At 36.1% G+C, this 18,239-nt stretch overlaps 1 protein-coding gene across 1 annotated transcript; it reads left to right on the top strand.

Moving 5' to 3' along the window:
* The first annotated feature begins 106 nt into the window (after positions 1-106).
* Positions 107-15,827, top strand: LOC111504551 (uncharacterized). Its single transcript, XM_023159131.2, has 5 exons — positions 107-346; positions 4,967-5,293; positions 9,901-10,067; positions 12,346-12,444; positions 14,864-15,827. Exons 2-5 carry the CDS (start codon positions 4,978-4,980, stop codon positions 15,236-15,238), a joined length of 957 nt encoding a protein of 318 aa, XP_023014899.2. The 5' UTR covers positions 107-346; positions 4,967-4,977; the 3' UTR covers positions 15,239-15,827.
* The last annotated feature ends 2,412 nt before the right edge of the window (positions 15,828-18,239 follow it).

Here is an 18,239-nt window from a genome sequence, read left to right as displayed (position 1 = left end):
GAAAAATGAAACAATGGTCATTGGAGGTGAACTGTCTGAAACGGAAGAGACCATTTGAGTTTCCCCTTCCAAGAGAGAAACCCATTCAGCTGATTCTTCCCACTCCTCCTACAGGTGGTACAAATCACCGTGGTATACCTGTATGACGCGACAGTAGATACCTATCAACCCACTGACATTGAATACTTTAAGTAGTTTGAATTCCTCAATCCGTTTAGACCCGTTTCCTACAAATTACTATGTGAAATACCATTGAGTGATTTTATTGACGTCCAAAACTGGTTCCGAATGTCCAAAACAGTGTGAAATTGGTGTATAATTTATTTGGTTGCGCTAAATTACCTATGTAAGTAAAAAATAGATGAATTAGTAAACAAAAACCCTAACATTTTTTATAGTTTAGTTGAATTTATACCAGAAAAACTTTTGTTTTATTTCCTCGAATTTTGCGACAGCAAAATATTCAAATACGATCCATGTAGGTGTACTTATTCTTATTCGTATGTATTCGAAATTTATTTTTTTATTTTAATTTGGCAATTACTGAAACTAAGGAGTTTCAACTGATGTTCTGCAAAAAATGTATCGAAAGTTTTTGGGAAGTTACATGCACATAGTTGAAGCCTGCAAAATAATTAGGCATAGTTTTGGTTGAATAATTTGTTGCATGTGCAGGAAATCATCCAATAGAGGCAGTAGACTAATATGAATTGAATTATAAAATAACACTAATTATTTTCGATTAGCATTGATTGTTATTCTCAATCACGAAAATATCGGTACTTTCTCTGCATTCCAACAATGTCGTATAATAACAATCAGTTGGTTAAAGAATTAGATGGGTTTATGAAAGTGCGATAGAAAATGTCGTTATGTAATTTCAAAACAGTCATCATTCTTGTTAAAAAGCAGAACGACCAAGGACAAAATTCATGCAATCATAAAATAGTTTGATATTCCGGAATTGCGATCTCTGTTCACTAAGATAGAAACACAGCTGTAATTTTTTTGAAGAAACAGTCAATAATGATCTACTTCAAATTTATTTTCAAGTCTTCGCCAAATTTTGATAATGTCACCGCCAAAAAACAGAGGTTTAAAGAACAAAGTTGATCCAGTTTTAGTTTTTTAGCTACAGGTAACTCAAAAACAAAGCAGTCTTAGTAAAAGAACTTTTTGATAGAAATTAGGTAATATCAAAATGATGGATAAGTGAAAAGTGTTTCACAGCCGTTCAAATTCATTTGGCTATTTTTTATTTCAAAAGTTTTCTTTCCGTAGCATTTTTATTTTCCCTTGAACCTAGTATAAGAATGCCATGATTATGAATGTCAAATGCTATACACATGTAATAAAAGTGTAACTGTACATGGAAGATATTTGAGAGAAACTTTTAGGGGTTGAAGACCCCCAATAGAAAGTAAAACAATAATTATTTATAGGGTTTTTGTCTGTGTGGTTTTGTGACTTAACCGATTTGGGTACGGTTTTCATTTATATTTTGTGGTAAACTCCACTTGGAATTTATTTCAGTCGGCACACAAATAAAGAAAGTTATGTCAAGAACAAAACACGGTTATTCGGCTGAGACTTTGGTTAACTATATTTGATGTTTGAAAAACGATTTTCTGGCAAAGATATTTAGGTATATCTGAAGAAACCCAAAACTGAAGAAAATGCAAACGAAGTCGCGAGCAATAGCTAGTCGTTTTTCAAAACATTTTTGTTTGAACAAAATTGAAATATTACTAGCGCATTCGATATAAAAGTAAATAAAACTCGTTTAAAATGCAAGAATATAGCATTCATTATATTAGCAAACCCTCTGCGTTTGTACGCCAAAATCACATGCAATAGTTTCTACATTAACTATTAACGAATGAACTAGGTCATTATTTTCTTATAATTGTGGAAATAATAGTAGACATTTTTTGGGAAAAAAAGTTTTTGGCTTTCTACTACTTCATCTTGATACAAAAAAAAAGATGAGGGAATCTTCCAAAGAAAGGAAGGAATTAATCAATTTGAAAATAAGTAACTCTATACATGGATGTCTAGATCATGCAAAGAAGTATCTTTCAGACACAAACTGAAAGAAAGTCCTCCTGAAAGAGCTACTTTCATATAAACATTGAATTACACGAAAGAAAAAAAATCTATCGAAATAAATACTTCTATATGAACACTGAATTATACAGAAGATACTCTACTCAGTTTGTATTTCAAACATTCGTTGTGGAATAAAAATCAGATATCATTCACATGAGTTCTACTTTAAATGAATGGTAACAAATTGCACTTACATGGAACACTGTCATCCTCACTGGTATACATCGATGTTTCGCCTTAAGACACTTGCCCCAAAGCAAGTATCAAGATGGAGTAGTCGAAAGCCAAAAACTTTCTTTCCCAAAAAATTAATCACTCCTAAAAATATAACCCCTTCAATTCAGTAGTAGATATGTTCATTGAAAATTATATTTTTCACTAGCATGAGTACTGGGATTCAAAGAATAATCGAGAACTCTTGGGGTGATACTCGTACAAGGGCCCTATCGGAGATTAGTTCGGAGTTCGGACAAGTGCCAAAGCTACAAGCGACAGTGAATAAATGAAATAGATGCGATAATTATGAAGTGTAGTGTTCAATTATAATTTTGAATTATTAAATGAGTAAAGTTATCAAATTTGAAACTTGCCACACATTTATTAAAGATCCACACATAGACATAAGATTGGTAACATTAATAGTAAAAGAAATAATATTGATATTATTTGATGATGAAGTGCGAGTTGAGTGGTAGTTACATACAAAATTGAAAACAATGGAAATTTGCTACTATATGTTCAAACGTTTTTAAATTCAATTTTCATTTCATAAGGAAATCACTTTGATTGAAAATTTCAGTTTTCGGCATAAAACGTTTTCTTTAAAATCGCTTCATTTTTTGAGTTACAGTTGAAAAACCAAAATGCAGATGAATGTAAACGCGTTTCAAGAATCAAATAGCAAATATAACAGCACTTCCAAGCATTATTATATCATTCAGTGTGAATCTAATTAAATTTGGGTTCTTGGATTTAAATTTGTGGACAAGTATTTTACTTTATTGGGTTGTAATTTGTTTTTCTTCTATCAATACACTGTTTTATTTCTTCCAGAAATAGGTATCTATTTCAAACTTTCATTTTTCGATGCCTACTTACTTGTTTCTGTTAGGATTTTGCATTTAAGCACAACGGCATGACCTTGTTAATTCTGTATAAGCGATTACAAACATAACACAGGATCTCTTAAGAATTTTATTATAAACTTAACCAGAAAAAATAATAGTACATAATGCTTTTTTTATACACAGAACAGAACAGACTACAACTTCTTTTTTTTTATATTACACATAATTGACAGGTTGTGTCTAATAAACCGTCAGATGGTAAAATACATAAAATCGTAACAGTTTCTATTTATATATTTTTTGTTTATTTATTTTGTTTATAGTACATCTTCTTTTCTATTATGAATTGATTCCAAATGACGCAGATATTTCAAAAATTAATTTAATATTATAGAACTTCTAATATGTTCGAAATGGATGGATGTAGGTACGTTTTGTCGAAGTTTAAAATAATCTCTTAGGTATGTTAGTCAAGTGTAACAATACAATTCATTTCGTTACAATCCTACATTGTTTTCACTTTATACCTATACTTTTATTTTATCTCTTCTAGACCGCCATGTTTTATAATAATAGACCCGACCGGTGGACTTTGTCACCCCAATTAAAATACTGAATTGACGCCTATGTAAAAACCCATAGGCGTAACATTTTCTTCTTCTAAGGGAAATATACTTCAAAAACTTGTAATTTTCTAAATTTTCTAAATGAGAGAACGCTGACTGATCATTTAAGAAAAAAGAAATAAATTGAGAAAAAAGTTTTGAAAAAATTATTGTATCTTCCTCAACAAAGGGAAAATATGAAAATTCCTGCAAATGGCCGTCGATGAATATCTCTCAAATACTTTCACCAACAACGCTGGTGTTCCCCAGGGATCCATATTGTCTCCAACCCTCTTTTTACTGTATATCAACGACTTATTTTCACCGGCAGCAGGAGGTTGCATGTCTTAATGAGGATCTAGAAGTGATTTCGGTTTTCTCCAAGAAGTTTAATTTTTCTGAACTGGATATAATAATGCCAGGTCAGACAATTCCGCTTTATGCTTCGATGCGTTTGTTGGGGGGTTAAAATGGACACCAGTATGTCTTGGCACAATCATATCTCTGGAATTGCATAGGCTGCTTCTTAAAAACATGGAACACTGTTCCGAACCAGAAAACTGTACACACCCAAGCAACTTTTGATACTTTATAAAGCTCAGATCAGACCTTCTTTGGCGTATTGTTCTCGCCTATGGAGCTCTACCCTAAGCATATCCTGAACCTGCTGGATTCCATCCAGAAAAGAGCTATCCACCTGATTTGAGACGCGAACATCACTTGCAACCTTGGTAGTCTGGAACATCGAAGAAAGGTTGGAGATTTGTCTCTCTTCTACAAATAATTTCGCGGGGAGTGTTCGAGTGACTTGGCACATTTGATTCCACCAAGAGCGGTATATAAGAAATACCCGACAGATTGTGGCCGCTCATCATTTTGATGTTCAACTCAGTACACCTCGAACTCTACTGTCTAAGAACTCTTTCATTTGGAGAACGGCGTTTATGTGGGATAATAAACTTCATCAGAACGTTTTTCCAAATTGATTTAATCTCCAGCGATTCAAATCCAATGTGAATCACTACTTCCGCACAGGTACCGCTCTAAGGGAGCGCCTTATGTATTTTCCTGTAGTGCATGCGTTTTGTCCTTAAAAAAAAGTGAAACACACTGTTTATGATTGTAATCCAGAATATTTCCTCATTTGTGAAAATCCCCGCAACTTACCAATTTATCTTATTTCAGGAATATTCGTTATGGACGTTTCGGATGGAGATCTCTCAACTTCAGTCGTCAATCTGAAGCAGCACAAAGAAGATAACTCACATCGACCGTTGAGTCACTATGACAATAATCATCTAACGGAAAAGAAAAACTTGCTGTCTTCGAACAACAATGCAAGCATTCAACAAATTCACCAGATTCATCCCGTTGACTCTACTCAGAATTTGGCTCTGAACACTACCGTTCCACAAAATATCGCAGAGCAAAATATAGTTGGAAAACATATGCCAACGAGGAATAGTCTGAAACACAGCCGAATGGTCGTTCTCAACAAAACTTGTCAAACGGGTAAGTTATTTTTATCCAGATGTATACTTCTTCCAATCAGCTGTAACAATCAAATCAAATATATTTACGCTATTGAATTGTGTGCGGAGAGATTGGGAGAATCCAACCTCATACACAAGTCAATAAAAATATTCTCGGACAGTCAAACGGCTTCGCAAGTGCTTGACTCCTACCGAGCAACGTCTAAATTGGTAGCAAATTGCCAAAAACGACTCTCCTCGATAGAAAAACTTTACATATTGTCTCTGGTCTGGATTCCTGGCCATACTGGCCTGAAAGATAATTAAGCTGCTGACTCCTTTGCAAAGGAGGGTGCTGCAAGCAGCTTCATAGGACCAGAACCTGGCATTGGCATCGCTTTAGGCTTTGCCAAACAAAAATTGAACACCTGGCTGGCATGAGGATTCATGGACTTCTGGCAGAATCTTCCAGGATTGGCTCACTCCTTCGAAGCTTGATACCAAACAGTTGTTGGACTACAGTAGGGATGAACTTTGATGTCTATCAGGCCTTCTTACATGTCACTGTCATTTGAATCATCATATGCAGAGACTCGGACTGTGGGAAGACAGTGTGTGTCGCCTCTGTTTGGTAAATGATGAAACAGCAGAGCACATACTTTGTGGCTGCCCCGCTCGGGGACCGAATCACATTTTTAGAGTTTGGTTAAGCCGTACTTTTACCATCTGACCTGAAAGACCACTCACCATACAAACTAATCGGCTTCGTTGAGAAGCTGGGTTTATTTGGTATAGTGTGAAGAGTGTGTCGAATAAACCCACTCACTTTGGACCTAACCTGACCTAACAATCAAATATTTTCTTCGATCCGTGAGAATTTTGTATTCCGGGCATACATGCATATTTTCTGCTTCGAAATGGAAAAAAAATTCAGTACTTACCTTCACAAAAAAAACAGTTGAATGCGGCTATAATTTGAGTTCAAGATCAAAGCACATACCTATTTTGATCAATATGTCATATTCATGAGTACTAAAAGTTTTGTCTGTTTTTATGAGTCTACTTTAAAGTGTAACATCTCAGCGAATACTTATTCAATTCAATCGAAATCAGTGCCATTTGAAACAGTTCACTTTTGCCAACGTAACATAAGTCGATTAATTTCGTCAGTAATAAAAATTGGTTGCTCGTGATTTGATGAAGTCAACGAAGGCCGATTTTGCCTGGTCCAGATTGGCAAAGGTTCTACTGGTGAGATCAAAGTGATTGAAAAGATGGTAGTCGGTTGGCGGAAGGGGTCTGGAGAGTACTGGTGGACGAGGAAGAACTTCAACGCTCGATTCGTTCAATTTTCGGACGGTGATTTGTGAATCGTGCGGACGGGCGTTGTCGTGGAGCAGGATCGGACCTCTTCTGTTGACCAGTGCCGGCTGCTGCTGATAGTTTGGCCCGGTTGCAGAAAGTTATAATGAATCACACCAGCCGCTGATCACTATACAGTAAACACGTTGTCTTTTTTTGGTGGGTTTTTGCTTTTGGGAAGTGCCTGGATGGCTCATCGATGTCCAACCACTGCCCTGAACGTCTCCTGTGTTGTCGTAGAGGATCCAGTTTTAATCACACGAGACAATCCGATCCAAAATAGGATCGTTTCAGTTGCGCAGTAACAAAGAGTAACAGACCTCCCCAATACGTTTTAAACCGTCAAAAACCCATGGGAGCTGACGCCCAGTTCTTCCCCCATCCCACACACCGTTTGTGATGGGTCAGTCCCCAACACGGTCCTCAAATCCTCGTCCTGAATTATTGTAGGTCGACCACTTCGGGGCTCATCTTCGAGGCTAAAATCTCCGAAACGAAATTTCGAAAACCAACGTCGAACAGTGCGTTCATTAACGCTATGTATATTTTGTTAGTATATCTTGGTTCATACGAAAAGACAATGAACTCTGAATCTATGTTTCTTTGAAAAGTCAAAGATTTACATAGATTCTCCCTAAATCTACTTATCTAAATGATGGAATCAAATCAAATATTTTTCAGTGATCATAGCTCCTTAAGACATTTTTTTTTGATAAAACGATACTAGGAGAAACCAAAAATGGCTTGCATTGGTTCAGTCCCGGTAAACCTATCATTGAAACTTATAAATAAATATTGATAAACGTTGTTATGTGGTACTGAACAAATGTTTCTCTACATGACTCAAAATAATCAAGATCGTCCCCTGTTACTGTGACTTACAATGAATCAAGGCACAATTATTTTTCGAAAGATACTCTCTACGGAAGTTGTTTTTGGCTCTAAAAGCATAGTATTGAACACACCTAAATAAATTGTACCTGAAGAACTTGTGATGCACTGTTTGGAATTTTTGGTGTAGTAATGAATATTACTGGAGTTTTATCCCAACGCCAAACCGTTATTTTCAATACCTGGACACGAGTTTCGATCACCAAATGATCATCTTCAAGAGGAAGTTCGTGTTTCGATCACCAAGTGATCATCTTCAATACGTGCGAGGTATTAAAAATATCGGTTTGGTGTTGGGATAAAACTCCAGTAATATTCATACCTGAAGAAGTTACTGGGACACGTGTTGCGGTTTTAGTAAACTGTTGAATGAAAATGTCACGATATTCAATACACCTAATGAAAGCATATTCCTAGCCTTTTGCATATTGCATCATTAGATACGGTTTATAAGTTAGGTTGAAAACTATTTTTCATTTAATTGGACTATATCCTGAAGGAAATTAATGATTATAAACCAAAAATGAAAAAGCTGTAGTACGGCGGTCGAGGGAAATATAATTTAGATTTGAATATTTTGACAGTTCATATTTGAATGATCGCCCTCTTATGAACAGAATTGTCACTTCATTTTACGTTGAAGTGTAACTTTCTGTAAAAGAGAGTAGTGTTGTAAATCATGCCCTAAAGAAAACGCCGGCCGCCACTGGTAGCTATGAACCAGTGACGTGGCTAAGAGCGCGCTCAGTTCGACCGACTTTTTGCGGCTGTTCGCACCGTTTCGAAGGAATTCCGAGGAATGTTCCAGCGCCTTCGATTACCAAATGTAAGCGCCATCCACTCGCCCATCGACATAGCCAGAAAAGTGAGACTCTCTGGAAGGGAGATTGACTGGCAAGCGCGGGTAAAGTACCTCGGCCTTCTAATAGACCGTAGGCTCACTTGGAACCCGCACATTGTGTACGTCAAATCTAGGATCGAGGGTCGGATTGCAATTCTGTACCCTCTGATCAACAAAAAATAAAAAATGAGCTTGAAAAACAAACAAGATTACCATCTACAACACAATGTTCAAGACTGTCATCATGTATGCTTCTAGGCGTCTGGGGACAAGCGTTGAATTATAATATATCCATTCTGGAGGTATTGCAAAATAAACTAATGAGGATGATTGTGAATGCACCTTGGTTCGTGCGGAATGAAGTCATCCGCAGAGATTTGCAGCTGCTTTCCATTCGGCCGTTCATTCAGTCGAGGAATCAGCGAGTTTTTGAAGGTGCGGAAACTCACGAAAATCCGTTAGTTAGGGAAGCTATAGATTATGCTGTAGACGACCCCTCCCGATATAGAAGGCCCCGACACTCTATCGAATGAGGCCCTCATGTCCCCCGTTAACGGACGAATAGCTTTTTCATCCATCCCACCCGTCAGGTAGGGGTATCCCGTGAAGGACGGTACTGATGTCTGAGGACTTCATACCGCCATCCCCTCAGTCATGAACCCATTTGTCCTTCTTCGACAAAAATCAGGCGAAAGGGTAAGGGAGCTAGGTTCCATCCCGATTGAACTGAAGACGTCAGGCCATCGACATAGTCAAGTGGAAGTGACAGTGCAACATACATTTGAATAATAGTTGAAGTTAGTGTTTTGTTATATTAATAGTGAAATAAAGTTGAGTTTGATTATTGTTCGATGTAGTAAATTATCAGGAAACCCACAGGGAAAAACGTAACACTAGGTTCTGGGAAGTAACCTCAGTAGAACTCTTTCCACTGAAAAACATCAACACAATCTTTGATATATGCAAGGCCGGATTTAGTTGGTGAAATTATTTTATTTGCTTACAATAAATTTTTGGAAGGCGACAGAAAAAACTATTTCTTTCATTTGGAAAATAATTAGTAATTAGGGAACCCCACTTCTTCGATGCCTCAAGCCTCCAGACTTCCAAATCCGGCCTTGGACATATAACATATATCTGATCAACAGTCATGAAGAATAAAGTTATTGAAAGATTATACTTTCCGTTATTTTTTTGGAGCAGTGAAGCGGTTAGATAAGATGAGATGCAGTAAGTGCACATGAATAAGATTCGAATAACTACGCATTTCCATACGCCGTTGCATCCTAAATCTTCCGTTCCGCGGTTCTACCTTCGCAAACAACAGAATTGCAACGGACTTTAGAGTAGTGTGAGAAATATGTTTCTCGGTGGAGTTAACAGTACAGATTCCCTTCTCTACATGGACCTAGGAGTAGAAGCGTCCCTTTTTAAAGCAGCACACATACGTCAATGGTATACAAAATCCATTGTACGCTTTCCTAGTTTTCTATATTATTGTTGCAATCCAGTTTGTATGCGATCACAAATGCAATTTTTTATTCTCTTTGCAGTACCTACAACTACCGTGTCGAGTAATTTGAAATACAAGAGTTTAGGAAAGCTACTTCTCATTGGAATTTCGGTACTGAGCGGATTGCAGATAGCTATTTCACTTTGGTTGTTACTGTGGTCACCAAATCTCAGAGCAAGGGATAATCCATACTGGAGTGCAATACCGGTGAGTAATAGTAACAATTTATTGTATAAACAATACATTGGGTAGATCGGACCAGAACCTGACAATATAAAAGGGGGCCTCAATCTGCCTACTCCTAACAGAACGTTCTGCATGTGTGAGTGTACACACATTACGATGAACCTTGAATTATATCCGACAGACAATTGTGCAAGTTTTGTTGCAGTAAAAAATTCTTGCAGATAAGTACTTCTCGTTCGCCCAGCAGAAGGACATTGCTGAAATCAAGCGAGTGATCGCTTACAAATGACTAGATTTGGAGTACTACTTCTCGTCGATGCAGGACAGATCCAATTAAAACGGCAGGGTGTCGGAGAGTCACCGTTGCTTCACCTTATATCTGAAACCTTCTTTCGAGATAGAAACTGTTTGACGCAGTAACGGTTCCATCTCGTGAACAAAGCCTAAGCGCAGAATAAGCATCCCATATATCAAAACTCAACAAAATTCAAAATATTTTTTTTATATTATCGCAAGTTATATTTCAGAATATTGAAAATTTAGATCTTTTATTTTCTCTCACAGTTCAATACTAAAAATTATATTTTTTTAAGTAAAAAGTGGTTGAATTAAAATAGACTTCATAATACCCAAGTACCTACTTGTTTTCAAATTCACCGTCCTAAGATTTTATTTTGATTACTTCATCTACTCGTATATCCTTCTGTAGACCACAGAAGCAATTGTGGATACTAATTTTACATGCTCACTTCATTATTTACTTTTCATTGTGGATCTGCTCGATTTTTTCGAAATAATAACACATTCGTTACGTGTTATGAATCACACGTTAAAAAGTAAGACCTCGTTAGTCCTTAGCTCGACAAGTTTCTCAACTTCTGAGAGTTGTCGTTCGTATGGGGGCACAGCTGATTAACGGAAAAACAGATTTTTAAACAACTATGTAAAATGTGACTATCTTATGATTTCTTTTGACCATTTATTTGTTCAACCCTCGTTCCTGGTAGTATTAAGGTCAAAGTAAACATAACTTGTTAGTTATGGTTACGAGAAAAATATCACTATTCGAAGGTTATATTTTATAATGTCCATTAAAAAATTATTGTCGCTGTAACTGAAGTAATTAACTTTTTCATTAATATCATGTAACATTTGCCAAGTTTTCATTCATTTTTTATTTCAAATATGTTATTTTTTTTTCTAGAATGTAATGATATCGTCTTTGTGAAATGATTGATAGTTTGTTTAATTGACTTTGAATAACGTGAATTTTTTTCATTTGTAGAAATGCTAAAAATACTTTTATGATCATGAACTTGGAATGACACGTTGCAAGGTTATATCTTTATTTTTTTTCAACACGTCCTAGGATTCTTAATTAAAATCTTATTATTACGCCAATATACAGAGCTGATCCCACTAATTCTAACTCGGAAATGATAAGCCTGATAAGGGTTGAATCAGACAAAACGTGTCTGATTAGGGGAGGAATTAAAAATGTATGAAAGAGAAGGATCGACATGATGTTCAAAAATTTATAGAAGCACCCCAAAATTTTTTATGTAAACGACTTGTTCGAAATAAATCCCTTGTTGGTTGAGCGGATGATATTACAGTATTTTTTTGAGGATAAAATTGGTAATTACTGACAAATAAAACAAAATTAAAAGATTGCTTGAAATGCAGGGCCAAATAAACCAAATATTTAGCGATATACATACTTGATTATTTCAATAGATTTGTTGCATTAAATATACTTATTAACATACTGTGACAAATTAAATAATTAACTCTCTCAAACAAATTTATTTCTAACAATATTTCACTAAATTACAAACTATTTTATATTCAACACTTATCAACTAACGCTTAATTTATTTCCACCATTTGAATTTCTTGTTTAGTGGCCCGATTCACTTTCTGAACTCAACTGCCCTCTTGGGAGAAGAAGCCGGGCATATATAGTATAACGGTTCTTTCCAGAAATCTGTAGTCGTTTCGGTATTCAACTAGAGTTTTATACCGGCGGTTGCCGATTGCATTCCTTTTGCGATGATGTCATGTGTTTTTTCGCTGGCCGGCATATCGGTCAGGTGCGGCTTCAGATTCGTTGCAATACAAAATTCTTTCCATATAAAACATGTCTGCTGTTCGATAATCCAAAAAGGCATAGGTTTCAAATAAACGTCTTTGTCTCTTGTAAGGAGTATGAGAAAAAGTATAACCAGCAAACAAATAATTGAACATTCATAACTTGAACATTTATAACCTGAACTATAGTTTTTCCTTTATTTTCCAGGGCATTATTTCCGGATTCCTAGGAATAACCTACCTCACCTGCTGTTTCAAAGAATGCTCTCGAAACAGTAAACTTATTTATTGGCTGAAATTCTTGAAGGTAACTTTGCATGCTCACTTATTTTTAAACAATAAGTAGAAAGAGGGAGAGGAAGCGTAAAAAATAGTCAAGGTTTGGTCTAAGGGAGGAAGGGGAACAAGGTGTGGAGCATCCAGAGTTCCACCAAATGTTCCCCAGATCGTTTCACCCTCATCAAACTTTTAGTTTTCTCTTAATATTGGATATCATATATTTATTCAACTAAATGTAGTAGTTCGATAGGTTTACGTAGAAGTACGAGGTCTGTTAAAAAATAAGGTAAATATCGCACATTCGATTAATGATTTTTATTTTCATGTTGGTACACTTGTCTCGAACATATACTCACAGTTTCAGATGTTTAGCATGTTGAGTTCGTTGGTGAGAGACATAAAAGTTAGAAGTATTTTGCGTGTTCGACGATTTACCTAGTTATCGAAAAAAAAAAAAAAAGATCATAGAGTTTGCAACAAAATTTGTGTAAAAAACGGATTTGAAAAAACACTTTAGAGTCAGAAGAATGTTCACAAGTTGTTCAAGCTTTTCACAGAAGTTCGAGAAGATGTGAATGACGATGCTCGCCCTGAACGCCCCAGCAGCACATCAAAAACCGATGAAAATGTTGAGAAAATTGTTGTGGGGAATCATCGAATCACTATTAGAGAAGTTGCTGAGAAACATCGGTCGACTCATGCCACGGAATTTTTTCGTGTTGCGTGTGGCTGCAAATTCATTTCAAAATTGCTGAATTCTGATAAAAAACCCATCGCATGAGCGAAATTGTTGAACATCGAAACCAAAATCCAATCGACCCTATGGAAGAGTCAAGAAAAGGGCCAAGACAAAAAAAGCTCGCTAGGGTACCGCATTCACTAGATTTGGCCCCTTGCGACTTTTTCCTGTTTCCAAGATTGAAGAGATCGATTGAGGATATGAAAAATGAATCGCTGAGAGATCTCATCAGAACATATCATATTATAGCATATCATATCATATCACACCAGAACTGCTTCGAAGTTTGGAAAAACTCTGGCATAAGTGTATTATATCTGAGAGGACTATTTTGGAAGGGGACAATATAGAAATCAATGAATAAATAAATATTTGAGAAATATAAAAATTCACCTTATTTTTTTACCAGACCTCGTATGCATATTATAATTATAAAACAACATATCCATCTAAATCTACATTTTTATAAACACTCAAAAGTGCAACACTGAGTAAATATTAGATTTGAGAAACAATTACTTGAAATACACAACAGACTTCAAATTAAAAATGTTGAATTGATATATGATATAACAATTCACAACAGAGACAAAAATTAACTTTGAAATGAATAAAAGTTGTGCAGTCATACCCATTCAGAAAGTATTAAGAAAATCTTCAACACTGTAAAAACAGTGTTGCAAGTTTTCTTGAATATTTTACGTTTCCCCCATGCGTTCAACAATAACTGACTATACTGTACAGTTAAACTCAATTTTATTTCACTACTACACTGCCAGTACAACACAAGAAATTCAACTGAACTTCAGACTAATTCTCAAATGTCTATCGCCTTCTATCAAAGTCAAAGTTCAATAGACTTGCCTCATCTTCTATTGGTAGTGTTTATGTATCCTAATGGAAGTCTCTCGAAGCTGATAGGAATCTTTTCGAAGCGACGCGACATCGAAAAACGCGACCTTGGCCAATTCGCAGTCGATTGACAAAGAACAGCGGAGGCCGGCGTTAATTTTGTCACGGGATAATTTACAACAAGTAGATTACCTTTATAAAGGTAAAAGATATTGATTACTTTCAAAGGTACTGGTGAAGATATTGATATATAAATAGTTTTGTTTGCTAACAGCTAACCTACATTTGATCAACGTTAGGTTGATAATACTGAGACTGAGTCATTTCTAACTTGGTTAGCAAAACGCGCGTCGAAAGGCAGTAATTTTGTTCTGGTGAGGGAAAAGCACAGTGTTTTCAATAGATATATTTCTTCATTTGTCAACATCAATTCAACGGTTTCAAAATTTCTTAGTTTTCAATTATCCCAGTTGAATTCAAGTGATTACACTAAACTGTGTTAAATAATATTCATGTATCATAAGTAGAACACAACTCCATACAGGCAGTAAAATTATCAGAAACATTATTACATTAAAACTATAAAATTGTGGTCAAGGTTGTGATTCTATATATTTGATCATCATTTTTCCTCATCTGTTTATTATAATTTCCGTACGCCACTGCGAGAGACAGATTAAGGCAAAAACGTCAGTCATTTCTGAGAATTTGGTGCCTACTATTTTGGAATTATTATTTAACTTATTATATAACTTCTCAGTATTTATATACTTTATTTACTGAATATATTATAAGTCGGTTAATACATGTTTTGAATAATTTGTTTCTACAAGCCTCTATTTAATTTTTTTTTCAGTATATTTCGATAACCGTCAGCGTTATAGCTGTGCTAGCTTCTTTCATCATATTCTTCTTCTCTTTGATGCACCTCATCACTCTGGAATCGGCAGTGTGTTCCCCTCCAGGAAAGCTAGAAACCACTTGCTTATGCCGGTCTAACTCAACAGAGGAAAGTCTTCAGACGGACAGTTACCACTACGTAGACCTCAGCTGTTCAGAGGTGAACAACATTTTGTGGACATTAGTTTTAGTAACGTGTGTTACAAACGCAGCAATTCTGCTGTTCGAAATGGTTTATTTGTACTTACACTGGATAAGTAAGGACATTCACGAGTACTCCAGAGTCCCTACGAAAATAACTGAGCTGAAACTTTACAAATCAAACAGGTAGCAGCTGATCCTAAAACAACACGTTTTTCGTTTTTTTCAATTGATTTTGAACTGAATTTTTACTATTCGGGTTGAGAGATTCATAAAAAACAAACCTTTCTCCGAAAAAGCAGCTCTCTAAGGTGCAATCTAGTTGATATAATTGTCTCTCCAAAGATTAGACAATAAATTATTTTGAATACAGGGTGTTAACTAACAAATAATGTCACGAATTCTATTACGTTGAATGACAGTGAAAATGTTCATGAATGAAGAGTGAGGAATATTTAATCACATAATATAGAAACTGCTCTCACCTCAGCATTCATTTATTAATTTTTCAGTTCTATTTCAAACCCTCAAAGTTACAACTTATGAATGTCCATAAAAGTTGAACACTGGTAACTTCACTTGACAGTGGAGAAACCTTAGCAGAATAACAGACTTGAATTTGAGAAAATTGTGACACATTTTTCGGTGGTATCAACAATACCAAGGGTTTTATACTCCAATAAATCACAGCTGAACTAGTCATTTACTGGCACGTTTTATTGATAATTATTATAGAAGTGTAAATATATAATTAATAAAGATATATTTTATTTAAAAAATGTTTGATTTTAACAAGAGTGTCCCATGAATTAGATTGGTAGCTGAATAGTTTGTCAGCCATAGCATTCTATCATTCGAAGAAATTGTTAGAAAGGTCTTTTATCGATCAATCAGTAAATTTATCGTTTTTTAGAAAAACAAATTAAAAGTAATCAGTAAAAAATTCACTGTATTTCAGGATTATTACACGTCTGACACTTTCTGCCTGTTTGAAGTTCTTACTGTACCATCATTTTATTGTGGAGAAAAACTGTTAATCTGAAAGAAGAGATGAAAATTATCCCCAAAGCAAACTACTATGAAATTTAAAAACAAAATAGAGATTATATAGACATTTGATAGATTTACTAGGAATATGATTATTTATTGATATCTAGTTAGCCTAGACCAGTCCTGGAGATTTTAAACTCTATTACCAACAGTTTTGCTCATTTACACACTTTTACGGAAACATAAGGTAGATTCACCAATGAAGCAAATAACTTGCGACAATGAAAAATATAATAGATTGGTGAACTAATCAGACCTTCAATGTATTCCATGGCTGCATGAAATTTGTTTATCATGTGCACATTGTTTTGAAGGTGATTGACAATGTTTCATGATGAATTTCACTAGTTCGGACTTCCATTGTCTACTATAAAATGATTTTAAATCCCTGAAACAACTGAAAAAGAATAATTAAAAATAAATAGCTGAAAATAACAATTATATTAAGCAAAATGAACCTGAAATGGAATAATAGTGAAATAAACTACAAGTAAAAATAGAACAATTGAATAAATCAAAATTAAGGAATGAATGAATGAAAATAAAAAGTGGAGAGATTCCAAGTCACATTAGTTCACGACGTTTCGATTATTAGTATCTACAATCGTCTTCGGGTGATGACTGGACTGATTCCTCCGAGAGATGACTATTTATAGGTCGTTCGAGTACTTTCACTTATCCCCGCTTTACTGGTTCCGTGGGACATGACCGTTCTGGCGGGAGTTGGCCATTTTTCGCTTGATGATGGGTTTCCATATGTTCCGTATTTCTACGCTGGCTTGGCTGAATACGTTGTTGGACAACATGTATGCAGCTTCCTTGAATTTTCTCCTAAACCAATGTTTCTCTCTGTGCAAGATCTCAGCTTGGGACCACTCGATGTTGTGTTGATGGGTCCAAACATGGTCTGCTATTCCTGATTTGCTGGTTCCCCCTCGCTGTGCGTGTTTCTTGTGCTCGGCAATGCGAACATTCAATGGCCTCTTAGTTTCACCAATATAGGATTTTCCGCACTCACAGGGTATCCGGTAAATGCAATTCTTGGAATCGCAGTCCGCGTTTGGTGACCTGGTTTTCGTGAGGCTGCTACGGATAGTGTTACCGGATTTGAAGTAGGTTCTGATGTTGTACTTGGAACCAATTCTTCTTATCCTCTCCGATAATCCTCTGATGTAGGGAAATGCAAGCACTGGTTGTGAAGGCTTCTCTTCCTTGCGAGGCTCCTGCTGTCTTTTAGCCAAAGTCTTTTCTACCATCGCTTTGGAGTAGCCATTCCGTTGAATATAATTTTTGATGATGTCTAGTTCCTTCTCGAGACCTTCCTTCGTATTACAGAGCCCAAAAGCACGGTCTAATAGAGTCTTGATGATTTCTCTGTTAGTCGATTGATGGTAGTTGGATTCGTGGTTCAGATACTGTCCCGTATGAATGGGTTTTCGGTATACAGATGTTTCCCACTTAGTGTCGGTCCTCTTCACCAAAACGTCTAAGAATAGCAATTCGTTGTGGATTTCCTTCTCCATTGTGAAAGCGATGGAAGGTCTCACGCTGTTGATGTGTTTCAGGAAGGCGTCTAGTTCACGACACCTTCATAATATGGAACCATGGGAATACTGAACTAGACGCCTTCCTGAAACACATCAACAGCGTGAGACCTTCCATCAGTTTCACAATGGAGAAGGAAATCCACAATAATTGCCATTCTTAGACGTTTTGGTGAAGAGGACCGACACTAAGTGGGAAACATCTGTAAACCGAAAACTCACTCATACGGGACAGTAGCTGAATCATGAATCCAACCACTGTCAATCCACCAAAAGAGGAATTATCAAGACTCAGTGGATCGTGCTTTCGGGCTCTGTAATACGAAGGAAGGTCTCGAGAAGGAACTAGACATCAAAAATGATCTTCAACGGAATGGCTACTCCAAAGCGATGGTAGAAAAGACTTTGGCTAGAAGACAGCAGGAGCCTCGCAAGGAAGAGAAGCCGTCACAACCAGTGCTTGCACTTCCCTACATCAGAGGATTATCGGAGAGGATAAGAAGAATTGGTTCCAAGTACAACATCAGAACCTGCTTCAAATCCGGTAACACTATCCGTACCAGCCTCACGAAAACCATGCCACCAAACGCGGACTGC

Source organism: Leptinotarsa decemlineata, unplaced genomic scaffold, assembly GCF_025532065.1.
Source record: "Leptinotarsa decemlineata unplaced genomic scaffold, Ldec_3_MD MMD2_tig00002082_RagTag_RagTag, whole genome shotgun sequence".
NCBI lineage: Eukaryota > Metazoa > Arthropoda > Insecta > Coleoptera > Chrysomelidae > Leptinotarsa > Leptinotarsa decemlineata.
Note: the sequence above shows the minus strand (reverse complement) of the source record. Positions and strands in the feature narration are given on the sequence as shown.

Bases quoted from the DNA above. Each gene is read 5' to 3' on its own strand.
- LOC111504551 (XM_023159131.2), top strand. From the start codon at position 4,978: ATGGACGTTTCGGATGGAGATCTCTCAACTTCAGTCGTCAATCTGAAG. The intron at 5,294-9,900 runs GTAAGTTATTTT...TTCTCTTTGCAG, and splicing joins CAACAAAACTTGTCAAACGG to TACCTACAACTACCGTGTCG. The intron at 10,068-12,345 runs GTGAGTAATAGT...TTTATTTTCCAG, and splicing joins CATACTGGAGTGCAATACCG to GGCATTATTTCCGGATTCCT.